This window comes from Microcaecilia unicolor, chromosome 2 (genome assembly GCF_901765095.1).
Source record: "Microcaecilia unicolor chromosome 2, aMicUni1.1, whole genome shotgun sequence".
Lineage (NCBI taxonomy): Eukaryota > Metazoa > Chordata > Amphibia > Gymnophiona > Siphonopidae > Microcaecilia > Microcaecilia unicolor.
Genome location: NC_044032.1, coordinates 388,049,171 through 388,065,833, shown reverse-complemented (window position 1 = coordinate 388,065,833; position 16,663 = coordinate 388,049,171). Strand labels below are relative to the sequence as shown.

At 49.3% G+C, this 16,663-nt stretch overlaps 1 protein-coding gene across 1 annotated transcript in view; it reads right to left on the bottom strand.

Moving 5' to 3' along the window:
* CCDC158 (coiled-coil domain containing 158) overlaps window positions 1-2,763 on the bottom strand; it is a 1,152,460-nt gene extending 1,149,697 nt beyond the window's left edge. Inside the window, exons 1-2 of the mRNA XM_030192135.1 lie at window positions 2,673-2,763; window positions 2,155-2,342 (exon numbers count right to left, since the gene is read on the bottom strand). Coding sequence (XP_030047995.1) covers window positions 2,155-2,342; window positions 2,673-2,763 — 279 coding nt within the window. The remainder of the gene's footprint in view (window positions 1-2,154; window positions 2,343-2,672) is intronic.
* Window positions 2,764-16,663: the final 13,900 nt, after the last annotated feature.

Genomic DNA, 16,663 nt, shown 5'->3' with positions numbered 1-16,663 from the left:
CACTAACGAACACTTTCTGTAATAACAAGGAAAAAAAATCTAAATCTACAGTTTATGAACACTTGGCCCTAATCAAGTTAAAGCATTTGAAAATGTGAAAATCATATAAAGCAATTTGTGTTGGCCAATATTTTTACAAGGAACATGAACAGCTTAATTGTAAAAATCTAGGGATTTGTATTTGGTAACGTACACATTTTTAAATAGATTCAAAGATTAAATGTACTTTTTTTCTTCACTTTATAGCCATATAAACAAAATGTACAATTAAGCTAAGTTGCTTAATTGTACTATGCGGCGTATTTTCAAAGCAATTAGATTTACAGAGTTACAGAAGGGCCCTTTTACTAAGCCATGCTAAAAAGTGACGGCGCTGTTGTCAGTACATGGATTTCCTGTGCGCTGTGGCCACTTTTACAGTGGCGGTAAAGTGGCTGCACTTCCATATTTTTCTTTAATGGCCACGCAATAATTTCCCATTACCACAGGAGCCTTTACTCACACCTATTTTGTAGGCACTAAGGATTAACGTGCGCTGATAGGCACACTACTGCAGGATGCCTCAGTGTGTCCCGTGGCAGTGCTTTTAGCTGTATGGTAGGCACACACTAGTGCCCACCACGGCTTATTAAAAGGCCCAATAGTAACCTATAGAACTTTGTAAGCCTAAGTGCTTTGAAAATGAGCCCCTGTGTATTCTCCAAGAAAAGCAGGATGTAAGTCCTCAAACAACTGAGGGGAGATATGACCGAGATCTATAAAATCCTGAGAAAAGAGAACATTTCTCTGGTTAGGGGAACATTTTTTGTACTCTGTGCTTTGGTGATTTAAAGGCTGGGGTTGGGGTTAGGAAAGCAAACTTTATTAACTAATCTCCATACTAGAGAATGACGCGGGGACAAAGTTTGTCCCCGTCCCTGCGAACTCTGTCCCCATCCCCACCCTGTCCCCGCGAACTCTGCCCCCATCCATAGAAGCCTCAACAGTTGATTTCATATTTAAATCTTTTTATTACAGTATAAAAATGAACAACAATAAAGATACATCCCCCCCCCCCATCTTCCCTCCCGCCTCCCCTGCTTTCACGAATTGATCCCCTCCCCTACATTCCCCCCCTGACCCACTACAAGAAACACCCTTCCCTGCTTCCATTCAGCAAATATGAAGCACTCCCTATACTCTTAAGCTAGTCTTCTCTGTTCTGTTTTTTAAATCCGTGGATGAATAGCAAGTCATCCACAATATCAGGATTCAGTCCAGCTCTCCTTTCTTCCACTGTTCTTCCTGCAATAAAAAATACCCTCTCCGAAGACGTGCTGGTAGCAGGAATGCACAGGATCCCCCATGCAAGTTTTGCTAGTTTTGGCAAGCACTTTTCCTTATTTCTCCAAAATGATAAACATCATTGTCAGCATCATCATCAGTCGAACATAAATAACTGTCAAATTCGTGAACAACAGCCTTCCGAGAAGACGTTCTATAAAAGTCACTTAGAAAACTAATGCTGACATCCATCTTCCTTTGTTTGGAGGGGCCCAGCCCAGACTCTTCTATAGATGAACACTTTCTGAAAGTGTGGATTATAGAAGATCCCGAGATGCTGATGGACTTGAGTCTTCCATTTCAACTTCAAGCTGCTGGTATAACCTTCTCAAAGATTCTGTTGCCTGTATTTTAACATCCTCGGTGAAGATAACTGGATTGTCTTTCAGCAATATTGTGTAGTGGATGAATCCAAAAATAAATCAGGTTTTGGAAGTGCTCCTTCATGCTAGCAATAATGAATTAATCAGTTGCAGTAAAATTCAGATGCTTCAACAACTGGGCATGGGTTGGAATGATATTGCAGATTGTAGGGGTTTGATCAGCAGACAATACTTTTGTTGCTGTATCAAAGGCATACAAGAGGCAAATGATGTCATTTAACACGGCTTCATTCAAATCCAAAAGCAGCTTCTGCAGTTTTTTATCAATGAATTCAGCTGCCAGTTGTTTAAGATGTGTTAAGTTTTTATTAATTGAGCCTAGCATTGTATAGATGCTGTTCCACCTAGTTGGAACAGCCTGTTTAAGGCTAGTCTCAAGTTTCTGATGCATTATTGAATGCTTGACATGTGTGACACTGTCTTTTCAAACCTTTATCAGACCACTTACTTCTGCTGCTGCAGAACCAGAGGCAGAACCATCATCCTTCAGTCCATGAACTAATACAAGGTTCAAGTTATGGCCAGCACACGATATCCACTGCTGATCCTTGAATGCAGCCTTCACGTTAGCTCCATTGTCAGTCACATATATATTGTCCTGCCAGTAAGCCCCAAACTCTTCTAAAATGTCCTTTACTGTAGATCTGATATTTGTCGCAGTGTGTATTTCTAGCAGAGTTCTGGTGGCAAGGATTCTTGAGTTAAGATGATAATTTAAATCTATATACTGTACAGTAACTGTTATGTATGGCATCCCAGTACCATCTTCAGTCCACAGATCAGTTGTTACACCAAATTTAATTTGCTTTTGCAACAGATCAGACAATGCTACACTTTCCTTGCCAGCAATAGCAGAAATATGCCTAAACACTGTTCTGGCAGAGGGGAGTATCTAATCTGTAGAAAGCTGACCATATTTCGCACCAATTGAAACCAGCTTCTTAGCGAGATGAATGAAGCCAATACCTTGGACCACAGAGGAAGGCCTGATGTCCATGGCACACATTGAGGCAACTACGTCAATAACTTCTGATTTCACTGTTGCTGGCACAGTCATTCTGGGTTCATCTTGACTCACTTTTTGTAAGTAGTTCCCGATGATTTTTGTGCGCATAATATGCTTTTGCGCACAACTTGCTGCATGCGCTTTCAGACCACTGTTCCCATCACGTGACTTCCATTTCAATGCTGTCTTCCAAGTCTTGCACATGGTGAAACCACTGTTTTGACCATCCACATGAACAACAATGAAGGACTTCCACACTGCACTAGCTCCATCATTCTCAATAAAAGACAATCTCTCACTTTGTTACGAAATAGAGTTTGTACCATTGTTTTATCCATGACTACAGTTAATCTAAAAAATAAAAATAAAAGAACACTGTTGTTGGCCAGTGAATGGATGACCACCAGATTTTAAAAAACAAAACAGAAGTAATACAACAAGGAGCAGTCACCGTACCTAGGAACATGTAACACATTAAATATTGCAGTAGAAACAGCACCCTACATTCTGCAAAATGAAAAAGTCATATAAATTTACTGTAAAATTGGAATTTTCCTTTCAGTGACTTGAGAATAAAATTCTTCCTACCTTTGTTGTCTGGTTGTTTTGTTTTTCCCAATCATTTATTTTTCTAACTAACTATCTGCTCAGTCAGAAGAACTTAGGAAATAAGTGCAGCAGGGCACAGGGGGAGGAGAGGAGCACATGTCGGACAGGTCGTGAATTGGGAGGGAGATGGAAGGGAAATGCTGGGACAGAGGGATGGAAGGGAGCTGCTGCACTGGTCGGGGGGGGGGGCGGTCAGGGGATTTGACACTGTGGGAAATGGGAGGGACTTAGCACTGCAGCAACTCTTATATAAAGGAAACATGGCTACTTTGTGAAATAGTAATAAAATAAGGCAAGTGCATTTTTATAATATACCATATCACAGCATTCCACAAAAGCAAAAGGAGCAAGTTCCCACAGAAAGCAGTACTAGGAAAACTAAATACATAACTCACTGTATAGTGAAACACTTATTAATTACCCTATTTCCAAAGTTATAAAGCGAAGATACTTACCTGTAGCAGGTATTCTCCGAGGACAGCAGGCTGATTGTTCTCACATGAGGGTTGTTGTCGTCCACAGCGGCCCAGGATGGAGATTTTCTAGTAAAATCTAAAAGAACTTTGCAAAGCACGGGACGGACGCACTGCGCATGCGCGGCCATCTTCCCGCCCGCGCGCGTCCATTCCCACCTCAGTTATATCAAAAGCCAACAAAGAATAAAACCAACTCCAAAGGGGAGGTGGGCGCTTGCTGAGAACAATCATTCTGCTGTCCTCTGAGAATACCTGCTACAGGTAAGTATCTTCACATTTCTCCGAGGACAAGCAGGCTGCTTGTTCTCACATGTGGGGTATCCCTAGCCCCCAGGCTCACTCAAAACAACAAAGAAAGGTCAATTGGGCCTCGCAACGGCGAGGACATAACTGAGATTCACCTACGAAGAAACAACTAACAGAGTGCAGCCTGCAACAGAACAAAAATGGGCCTAGGGGGGAGGCGTTGGATTCTAGACCCCAAACAGATTCTGCAGCACCGACTGCCCAAACCGACTGTCGCATCAGTTATCCTGCTGAAGGCAGTAATGAGATGTGAATGTGTGGACTGATGACCACGTTGCAGCAGTGGCGTAGGAAGGGGGGGGGCGGTGGGGCGGTCCGCCCCGGGTGCACGCCGCTGGGGGGTGTCGGCGCCTCAGCTGGTTCCTTGCTCTCTCTGCCCCAGAACAGGTTACTTCCTGTTCCGGGGCAGAGAGAGCAAGGAACCAGCGAGGGCCGACACCCTCCCAGCGGCGTGCTCTCGGCTGGGTTGGCCCGCCCACCCGCCCCTCTACCGCCTTCCAGGTATGTTCTCGCGGGCGGGCGGGGGGAGGTGTTGCGCTATGGAGGGGGGAGGGTGCGTCACGCTGCACCAGGGGGGGGGGGGTGCGCAGCGGCGACCCGCCCCGGGTGTCAGCTGCCCTCGCGACACCACTGCGTTGCAGCCTTCTAAGTCTCTTCAATAATGGCTGACTTCAAGTGAGTCACTGACGGTGCCATGGCTCTAACACTATGAGCCGTGACATGACCCTCAAGAGCCAGCCCAGCTTGGGCATAAGCGAAAGCTATGCAATCTGCTAGCCAATTTAAAATGGTACGTTTCCCGACAGCGACTCCCTTCCTGTTGGGATCAAAAGAAACAAACATTTGGGCGGACTGTCAGAAGGGGCTTGTCCACTCCACATAGAATGCCAATGCTCTCTTGCAGTCCAATGTGTGCAATTGACGTTCAACAGGGCGGGTATGAGGACGGGGAAAAAATGTTGGCAAGACAATTGACTGGTTCAGATGGAACTCTGACACCACCTTCGGCAAGAACTTAGGGTGAGTGCGGAGGACTACTCTGTTATGATGAAATTTAGTATAAGGAGCATGGGCTACCAAGGCTTGGAGTTCACTGACTCTACGAGCTGAAGTAACCGCCACCAAAAAAATGACCTTCCAGGTCAAGTACTTCAGATGGCAAGAATCCAGTGGCTCAAAAGGAGGTTTCATCAGCTGGGTGAGGACGACGTTGAGATCCCATGACACTGGTGGAGGTCTGACTGGGGGCTCTGACAAAAGCAAACCTCTCATGAAGCGAACAACTAAAGGCTGTCCAGAGATAGGCTTACCCTCTACACAATAATGGAAAGCACTAATTGCACTAAGATGAACTCTTACAGAGTTGGTCTTTAGACCAGACTCTGACAAGTGCATGAGGTATTCAAACAGGGTCTGTGTAGGACAAGAGCGAGGATCTAGGGCATTCCTGTCACGCCACACGGCAAACCTCCTCAACTTAAAAGAGTAACACCTCTTTGTGGAATCTTTCCTGGAAGCAAGCAAGACTCGTGAGACACCCTCAGAAAGGCCCAAGGAAGCGAAGTCTATGCTCTCAACATCCAGGCCGTGAGAGCCAGGGACTGGAGGTCGGGATGCAAAAGCACCCCCTCGTTCTGAGTGATGAGGGTTGGAAAACACTCCAATCTCCACAGTTCTTTGGAGGACAACTTAAGAAGAAGAGGGAACCAAATCTGACACGGCCAAAAGGGCGCAATCAGAATCACGGTTCCGCGGTCTTGCTTGAGTTTCAGCAAAGTCTTCCCCACCAAAGGTATGGGAGGATACGTGTACAGAAGGTCCATCTCCCAATGAAGGAGAAAGGCATCTGACGCTAGCCTGTTGTGGGCCTGAAGTCTGGAACAGAACTGAGGGAGCTTGTGATTGAGCTGAGTGGCAAAAAGATTCACTGAGGGGGTGCCCCACTCTCGGAAGATCTTGTGAACAACTCTGCAGTTGAGCGACCACTTGTGAGGTTGCATGATCCTGCTCAATCTGTCGGCCAGACTGTTGTTTACGCCTGCCAGATACGTGGCCTGGAGAAACATGCCATGACGGCGAGCCCAAAGCCACATCTGTACGGCCTCCCGACACAGACAGCGAAATCCGGTGCCCCCCTGCTTGTTGACGTAATACATGGCAACCTGGTTGTCTGTCTGAATTTGAATAATTTGATTGGACAGCCGATCTCTGAAAGCCTTCAGAGCGTTCCAGATTGCTCGCAGCTCCAGGAGATTGATCTGAAGACCTGATTCCTGGAGGGACCAAGCTCCCTGATTGTGGAGCCCATCTACATGCGCTCCCCACCCCAGGAGAGTTGCATCCGTGGTCAGCACCTTTTGAGGCTGAGGAATCTGGAAGGGACGTCCCAGGGTCAAACTGGATCAAACTGTCCACCACTGAAGGGCATTGTGAAAATCGGTGGACAGTTGGATTACATCCTCTAGATTCCCCACAGCTTGATACCACTGGGAAGCTAGGGTCCATTGAGCAGATCTCATGTGCAGGCGTGCCATGAGCGTCACATGAACTGTGGAGGCCATATGGCCTAGAAGTCTCAACATCTGCCGAGCCGTGATCTACTGAGATGCTCTGGCCATGGAGACGAGAGACAGAAGGTTGCCTGCTCTGGTCTCGGGAAGATACGCCCGAGCTGTCTGAGAGTCCAGCAGAGCTCCTATGAATTCTAGTTGTTGAACTGGAAGAAGGTGGGACTTTGGTTAATTGATGACAAACCTTAGTAGCTCCAAGAGTCGAATAGTCATTTGCATGGACCGGAGAGCTCCTGCCTGTGAGGTGTTCTTCACCAGCCAATCGTCGAGATAACGGAAGACATGCACTCCCAGTCTGCGTAGCGACGCTGCAACCACTGCCAGGCATTTTGTAAACACCCTGGGCGTGGAGGCAAGCCCAAAGGGCAGCACACAATACTGAAAGTGCTGTGTTCCCAGACGGAATCGAAGATACTTCCTGTGAGCTGGAAGTATCGGAATGTGAGTGTAAGCATTCTTTAAGTCCAGAGAGCATAGCCAATCATTTTTCTGAATCATGGGAAGAAGGGTGCCCAGGGAAACTATCCTGAACTTTTCTCGGACCAGATATTTGTTCAGGGCCCAGATATTTGTTCAGGGCCCTTAGGTCTAGGATGGGACGCATCCCCCCTGTTTTCTTTTGCACAAGGAAGTACCTGGAATAGAATCCCAGCCCTTCTTGCCCTGGTGAAACGGGCTCAACCGCATTGGCGCTGAGAAGGGCAGAGAGTTCCTCTGCAAGTACCTGCCTGTGCTGGAAGCTGAAAGACTGAGCTCCCGGTGGACAATTTGGAGGTCTGGCGATCAAATTGAGAGAGTACCCCAACCGGACTATTTGAAGAACCTACCGGTTGGAGGTTATGAGGCCACCTTTGGTGAAAAAAGTTTAGCCTCCCTCCAACCGGTAGATCGTCCAGCACAGGTACGTTTATGGCAGCTATGCTCAGCTGGAGCCAGTCAAAAGCCAGTCCCTTGCTTTTGCTGGGGAGCTGCAGGGGCCTGTCTGGGCGCATGCTGTTGATGTGAACGAGTGCGCTGGGGCTGAGCCTGAGAAGGCTGTCGGGAAGGTGGATTGTACCTAAGCTTATTGTAAGCATAGGAAGCATTCCTCCTTCCCCTGAAAAACCAACTACCTGTTGAGGTAGATGCTGAAGGCGCCCGGTGGGAGAGTTTGTCGAGGGCGGTTTCCCGCTGGTGAAGCTGCTCTACCACCTGCTCAACCTTCTCACCAAAAATATTATCCCCCCGGCAAGGAACATCCGCAAGCCGCTGCTGGGTCCGATTGTCCAGGTCAGAGGCACGCAGCCATGAGAGTCTGCGCATCACTATACCTTGAGCAGCAGATCTGGATGCAACATCAAAAGAGGCATAAGCACCCCTGGACAGGAATTTACGACACGCCTTCAGCTGCCTGACCACCTCCTGAAAAGGCCTGGCATGCTCCGGAGGGAGCTTATCCACCAAGTCCGCCAGTTGCTTAACATTGTTCCGCATGTGGATGCTCTTGCAGAGCTGGTAGGACTGAATTTTGGACATGAGTATAGGGGACTGGTAGGCCTTCCGCCCAAAAGAGTCTAAAGTCCTAGCTTCTCGCCCCGGGGGCGCCGAGGCGAAATCTCTAGTACTTCTGGCTCTCTTGAGAGCGGAATCCACAACCGCAGAGTCGTGAGGTAACTGCGCCCTCATCAACTCAGGTTCCCCATGGATCCGATATTGGGACTCTGATTTCTTGGGGATGGTGGGATTAGATAAAGGTTTCATCTAGTTCCTCAGCAATGTCTCCTTGAGGACATTATGCAGAGGGGCAGTGGATGACTCTTTAGGTGGCGAAGGATAGTCCAGGACCTCAAGCATCTCAGTCCTGGGCTCATCCTCAGTTACCACAGGGAAGGGAATGCCCACAGACATTTCCCGAACAAAGGAGGAGAAGGACAGACTCTCCGGCAGAGAAAGCTTCCTCTCAGGTGAAGGAGTGGGATCAGAAGGAACACCACAAGACTCCTCAGAAGAGAAATATCTGGGGTCTTCCCCTTCATCCCAGGAGGCATCCTCCTCGGTATCGGACAACAGTTCACGAACTACAGTCCAAAACCGGGCCCGTCTCGACACCGAGGAGGAGGACGTGGAATCCACACATCTCCTCGGGGTCAGGTCCAACATCGGTCAGTCCCGGTGGGCCTGCACAGCAGGAGTCTTCGAGACAGGTGGAGACCCATTTGACGGCTCACTACTTCCAGCTACAGGGGAAGTTCGGACAGCCATTACCTGCACTCCCGATGTCGATGCCATCCCCGGTGCCAATGTCGATGCCGAGGAATCAGTCGGAGCTCCAAAAAAACGGTCCCGAAGAGCTCTTCTCGGCACCTGTGTCCGCTTTTTCAAGCTAAGACACAACTTGCAAGCGTCTGGGCGATGGTCGGGCTGAAGGCACTGAATGCACCAAGAGTGCGGGTCAGTACCCGAGATCGACCGGTGGCACCGAGCACACTTCTTCAAGCCACTGGAAGGCTTCAATGACATCAGCGGAAAAATTGCGGCAGCGAAGTCAAACAGCTCGATTGTGCCAACTTGGGGCACAAAAAATGGAAACCCGCGGCCGGGCAGCCCAAAAGGCCGCAACGGAACAGAAAGGAAACTTAGAAAGGGCAAAACTAAGGAAAAAAAAGAGGGATTCTTCTTTTTTTTTTAACTAGAAAAGAAAAAAGAAAAAAGCGGCAACAGCACACGAAAAAAGCGCCTAAGTCTTTCCTGGGACCTAAGGGAGAGAGACCACAAGCAGCCACTCTCCACAGCGGAAAAGAAAAAACTGAGGCGGGAACGGACGCGCACGGACGGGAAGATGGCCGCGCATGCGCAGTGCGTCCGTCCCATGCTTTGCTGGCTGTCGCAAAGCTCTTTTAGATTTTACTAGAAAATCTCCGTCCTGGGGCCGCCGTGGACAACGACAACCCACATGTGAGAACAAGCAGCCTGCTTGTCTTCGGAGAAATATATTTTACTAAGAAAATATCAGCACTAAACATGATTTCAAGATACTCCTTCCCCCACTACCCACCAAATTGAGGGGATAGGACAGGTGACACTCACCACCTCCAGCTCCAGTCTCCAGCAGTCGTCTTAAAGCTTTTTACTAAAACGGAAGGGGAACACAACACAGTCGGATTAATGTTCCTCTGGCTCCTGGACTGGGCTCACACACGTGGCACTCTAGCTCCGGCTCAGTCAAGTTCCTTCCTGGAGTGACTGAGTCCTCCGGCTTCTCCTCCTGGGTGAAAGGAATGGTGAGTGATGTGTGGTGGTGGCATAGGAGCCAACTTTTCAAAATGATTGGGGGTGCTGAATTTTTTTTTTTAACAGGTGGTGCATTCCCCCCCCCCCTCATTCCCCCTCCCTCTCTCCCGTCCCCATCCCTTTCCCCCCTCCGAGTTCCAGGCCCGCCCTCCCTCCCTCCGCGTACCAGGCCCCCCTCCCTTCGAGGTCCAGGGCCCCCTCCCTTCGAATTTTAAAAGTCATCTTACCTCGTCGGGGTTATGGTGGCAGCAGCAGTGAAAAGCGTGCAGGCTCGGTGCTTAGTTCAGCCTTCCCTCCTCGAGAAAGAGGTAAAGACATCCTCCTACTGCAGGAATCGAGGACTGGACCGGCGCCCCATCTTTGTGGAGGACACCCCTGAACTCCAGGCCGTGGCCTGGCCGCTGCAGAACATTTGTCCGAGCAAAAGGAGTTCCTCTGCTGAAAACGGGCACGTTGAGAAAACCCAGCAGAGTGCCCCAGGCGATACCTGTGAGCTTCACGGAAGCAAGGTCTGGAAGAGAAGGGAAAAACAGGACCTTTGGAAGAAGGCCTCGGCCTATCCTCAGGTAACCGCTGGGGCTTAGAGTCCCCCAGGTCTTTCACAATCTTCCCCAATTCCTCTCCAAATAACAGAAGGCCCCAAAAGGGTAACTTCACCAGCCTTTGCTTAGAGGCCATGTCAGCCGCCCAATGCCGCAGCCAAAGAAGGCGGTGGGCAGAAACTGTCACAGACATCTGCTTAGCTGAAGCTCTGACCAGATCATAAAGGGCATCAGCCAAAAATGACAGCACAGACTCCATACACGGGCCAACCTCAGCAAGAGACCCCGCACCATCCGCAGGCTGATCAACCGCCTGTTGTAACCAGGAACGACAGACTCGGGCTGCATAGGAGCTGCAAATAGCCGCCCATAAGGAAAGGCCCGAGATTTCAAAGGACCGCGTCAGCGCGGATTCTAGCCACCGGTCCTGCATGTCTTTCAAAGTGACCCCTCACTCCACCGGGAGAGTGGTCTTTTTAGTCACAGCTGTGACCAGCGCATCCACTTTAGGCATCCCAAAAAAGGCCAAATGATCCTCAATCAGAGGGTAAAGCTGACCCATAGACCTGGCTACTTTCAAAGGCCCATCCAGGTCAGACCATTGAGCTGAAATAAGCTCTTGAATGGAGTCATGCACGGGAAAAGCCCGAGAAGGCTTCTTAGTACTAGCCATCCTAGCATTAACAGAGGAGGCATCGCCCTCGGCAGGATCACAATAGAGAGGGCCTGCAAGGCGTCAGAAATGAGAGCTGGCAGCTCGTCGCGGTGGAAAATCTGAACCACATTAGGATCATCCAAGTCCTGTGACAAACATGAACCCTCATCTGGATCGTCCATCCATGAGGGCCTGCCAGATCCCTCAGACTCCCCCACAGCCCAACAACGGGAGGGAAAAGGGAGAAGTGCCCCTCTCAGATGGGGAATTTACCCGTCTACGTTTAGCGTCAGTCCAACGCTCGGGGGAAGAATAAACGTCTGCAGCCACACCAGGGCTATCAAAGCCCGGAGGGAATCCAGAGCGAAACGCAGTGTTAGACACCTCCGGCAGAGCTCTTTTTAACATGAAGGCCTTGGACGCCATGCAGGAGAGCAGTCGGGAATGATTGTCTCTCCAGCCCTGAGCCTAGTCCCTTGAGAATCAGGTCGCGTTTAGACCCAACAAAGGAAAAAAACAATCAGAACAGAGGAGGCATACCCTGGATACAGCTAGCATAGCTAATACTGAGGCGATGGCGGCGAAAACGGGGCAGAAAGACAAACTCCGGAACAAACCGCCCGAATCCAAGATGGGCCAAAATGTCGGAAATGTCGGTGATGATGGAGGAGATGCTGGAGAGAAGGTTCACACTAATCGGAATCAAATTGGAGCAGTTACATACCCGCATTGAAGATCTGACTCGGGAATGTGTAGCGTTTCAAGCTAGAACCAGCAAAGTAGAAGACAGGGTGACGAAAGTTGAAGACACGCAAAAAAATCTTCAAAGAAAAGTGGACGCCATGGAACAAAAAGTGGAGGATTTGGATAATCGCTCCACAAGAAACAATTTGCGCCTGGTGGGGTTCCCAGAGACTGTGGAGGACAGAACACTGACGGCTACACTGGAGCGCTGGCTCACAGAGGTGATTGCATTTCCAGCTGATATGGGACCGGTACGAGTCGAGAAAGCCCACAGACTGGGACCCCGGAACATCGCTATGGGCACACCTAGAGTGATCATCCTGAGAGTGCTAAACTTTGCTCATAAGCAATTTATACTGATATCCTCGCACCTAGATCACCCCTTGACTTATGACAATAAAAGGATTTTAAGCTTTCAGGATTATTCTGCTGGAGTGGAGGGGCGGAGACATGCCTTTTCGCCGCTCTGTACCAAGCTTGTTTCCTGGAAAGTCCGTTTTGCCCTGATTTATCCAGCAGTGTTAAAAATTACGCATAAAGGATTGGTGCGTTCTTTTGAATTGGCAGAAGAGGCGCAGGGATAAGTGGCACAACTGGAGAAGGAATTTGCGACTGGTTCAGGATGATCACACTGAATCAAAAAAAAAAAAGAGGGGGTCGTAAATACGCATATTTCTTGAAGAAGAGAAGAGGAAAGATGTGCTGAAGAGACTGAGTGGTTGGAAGCCATCAAATGGGACTCCGCAAAAGAGTTTATGGTGGTATCCGGGAAGTCCGAAGAATACAGGTTGAAAAGTGTTTAAGGACTAAAGGTTGTATTTCATGCTGGGGCGGGGGAATTGTTAGATTTAATTGAATAAATGTGGTTTAGTTGATAAAGGTTGTGAATGCAGTTACATTGAGGGGAAAGGCTAGGGGGGGGCGTTAAGTCGTGATAGTTTCCCACTTTGGGAACGGTAGCCATGGGGATACAGAGTGGGAGGAGGGGTTGGGGACAGGGGGGAGGGGGAAGCGGAAGGTTGGATGGCGGAGGGGTTGAGGGGATAACACTGACTGATAAAATGGGTCTGAAGGGAGGATGTAAGGGCAGACAAGAGGCGGGATGGGAAAGGAAGAAGAGATGGGACAGAGAATAGCTCTTGGGGGTGCAGGCTGGGGTGCCTTCCAGGATGTGGAATTCAGAGAATATTGACAGACTAGTAAAAAAGGCCCGTTTCTGAGACAAATGAAACGGGCGCTAGCAAGGTTTTCCTCGGAGTGTGTATGTTTGGGAGAGTGTATGTGAGAGTGACTGTTTGAGAGTCAGAGTGAAAGTGTGAGTGTGTGAGAGAGAGAGTGAGTCTGGGTGTGAGTGTGTTTGTGAGAGAGTGTGTGAGAATGAGAGTGTGTGCAAGTGTGTATGTGAGACACAGTGTGAGAGAGAGTGTGTGTGTGTGGGCGAGAGAGAGAGTGTGTGTGAGACACAGATTCTCTGTGAGAGTGAGTGTATGAGACCAAGCGAGTGTGTGAGTGACTGTGTGGCACATAGAGAGTGAATGTGATACAGTGTGAGATAGAGTGTGTGAGAGTGAGAGTCAGAAAGACATTGTATATGAGAGAGAGTGTGTGAGCCCTGCCCTCCCAATCCATGCCCATCTGTCCCCTGCCCCCTCCATTCATCCTTTTCCAGCAATTCCCCTCTCTCCCTGAGCCCTGCCCTCCCAATCCATGCCCATCCATGCTCCTTTGTCACCTGTCCCCTCCATTCATCCCTATCCAGCAATTCCCCTCTCTCCCTGAGGCCTGCCCTGCAATCCATATCCATCCATGCCCATGTGTCCCCTCCATTCATCCGTATCCAGCAATTCCCCTCTCTCCCTGAGCCCTGCCCTCCCAATCCATGCCCATCCATGCTCCTCTGTCCCCTGCCCCCTCCATTCATCCCTTTCCAGCAATTTCCCTCTCTCCCTGAGCCCTGCCCTCCCAATCCATGCCCATCCATGCCCATCTGTCCCCTCCATTCATCCCTATCCAGCAATTCCCCTCTCCCTGAGTCCTGCCCTTCCAATCCATGCCCATCCATGCTCCTCTGTCACCTGGCCCCTCCATTCATCCCTATCCAGTAATTCCCCTCTCTCCCTGAGGCCTGCCCTGCAATCCATATGCATCCATGCCCATCTGTCCCCTCCATTCATCCGTATCCAGCAATTCCCCTCTCCCTGAGTCCTGCCCTTCCAATCTATGCCCATCCATGCTCCTTTGTCACCTGGCCCCTCCATTCATCCCTATCCAGCAATTCCCCTCTCTTCCTGAGGCCTGCCCTGCAATCCATATCCATCCATGCCCATCTGTCCCCTCCATTCATCCCTACCCAGCAATTCCCCTCTCTCCCTGAGTCCTGTCCTCCCAATCCATGGCCATCCATGCTCCTCTGTCCCCTGCCGCCTCCATTCATCCTTTTCCAGCAAGTACCCTCTCTCCCTTCCATGACCCCCCTCGCATCCATGCTCCTCTCTCTCCCATGTCCCAGCCTGGCCCGCCCTCTTCTCCCCCCCCCCCTTCGCATCCATGCTGTCGTTTCTCCCCTGGCCTCCCGCTCCCATTGTTCTACTTTACTGGCCACCCTCTTCTCTCCCCCCAACATCCGTGTTTGTTTTTTTTCTTCATTTTAAATGTACCTCCGTGGCGGTTCTGGCAGCGAAGCGTCAGGGAAGGAGGCGGTGCTCCCGATGTCTAGGTTTCCCTTCGCTGTGTTCCGCCTTCTTTTGACGTCATCCTTGACGTCAGAAGAAGGCGGAACACAGCGAAGGGAAGGCTAGACGTCGGGAGTGCCGCCTCCTTCCCTGACGCTTCGCTGCCGAGTGATGCGATTGGTTGAGTGTCATTGCTCCGCCCTCGACGTCATCACGTTTGACGCGTGGGCGGGGCAGACACAAAGCGATCTCACCCCCTTCACTTTTAGAATGTTGGGTAAGTGAGGCTTCATTAGAACGTTGGAGGTGCGTTTTATATAGAGAGATAGCAGCTCAAGATTACTCAGCTAATGGTAAAATTGGTATCCTGGAATGTCGGGGGAATTAGTTCCCCAGTAAAAAGAACTAAAATCCTACAGCAATTACAGAGGTATAAAGTTGATGTGGCTTTGTTACAAGAGACACACCTTAACCAAGCAGAACACACTAAGCTTAAAACATGGTGGGTGAGTAACTGTGTGGCTGCGGCGGCTCGGGGCAAGAAAGGAGGAGTAGCAGTGTTAGTGCGCAGAGGGGTGGCAGCTGATATTCAGCCAATATTCGTAGATCCGAAGGGCTGGCTTGTTTTAGTAATGCTGGTGATACAAGGCCAAAAAATATTACTTTGCAATATATATGCTCCTAACCAATATGATAAAGCGTTTTATAACACTGTGACAAATCATTTACTTGATTACACAGGAATGCATCTAGTGGTGGGAGGAGACTTTAACACAGTATGGGACCGATAGCTCACAAGGAACGCGGAAGGATTTAGGGGCATCTAATAAGGGACTGAAGCGATTAGGGCAGCTGTTGGATCTGGTAGACATATGGCGGGTATTACATCCAACAGAGAGGGACTATACTCATTTATCGAGAGCACATTCCACACAGGCTAGAACTGATTATATACTTGTCTCTAAAGGGCTCTTTGGAGCTATCCAAAAAGCGGAAATCGGTACGTATACGATTTCAGACCACGCATGGGTACACATGGAGTGGTAAAAAAACACCAGAAGTAGAAGCGGGCACCGGTGGAGATTCCCAATAGAGTTGTATAGGGATGCAGTGTTTAAAGGGAAACTTGTGGAGTGCTGGCACGACTATGCAGCACAGAGTGGGGCTCACGCAGATGATCCAGTCTTGTACTGGGACGCCGCAAAAGCGGTGCTATGTGGAGAAATAATAAGTTATTTGCATTTTGTGAAAGCAGCAAGAAAGGGAAAATTAGGTTCTTCCCTTGGTAATTTTCTATCCTTTAGTCATAGCAGAAGAAGCCATTACGTATGGGTTGTGTCCATCAACCAGCAGGGGGAGATAGAGAGCACTCAACTTTTCACAGTGCCTCATGGCCAGCTAGCTCCATTGCCTCTTCAGTATTTGAAGCTTCCAAAGCAGTATGGCAAACCGCAATGGGAATAACATGAACTTTCCTCACAGCGAACGATGGCCCCTTAACAAGGGCATGAACTCAAAAGGAGGGAATGAACACATCCTCCTGGAGGGAATAAACTCATCCTCCAAAACATAAACTGGAGGGAATGGACTCATCCTCCTACAAGTGAACATGAATCCTGAAGACTGTTTTCCAACTTTCTCCCAAGGAAGGAACTTCAGGAAACAAGAACAGAACCTGAAACAGATTCACAGCATACAGACAATCATACAGGGAGGGCTCATGGCTTCATCTGCTATGACTAAAGGAAAGAAAATTACCAAGGTAAGAACCTAATTTTCCCTTCCTTGTCATCAAGCAGATGAAGCCATTACATATGGGATGTAACAAAGCAATCCCTATATAGGGTGGGAACAGGTCACAACACGCGCTAGCACTTGTGCTCCAAAACGCGCATCCCTCCTAGCAGCCACATCCAGCCTGTAATGTCGGGCAAAAGAGAGCTTAGAAGCCCATGTTGCTGCACTGCATATCTCTTGACGAAAGAGTGCTCCAGTTTCAGCCCAAGAGGAAGAAATCGCTCTGGTAGAATGCGCCTTAAAGGCTACAGGCGGAGACCGGTCGGCAACCAGATAAGCTGAAAAGATAGTTTCTTTGAGCCAGCGGGCA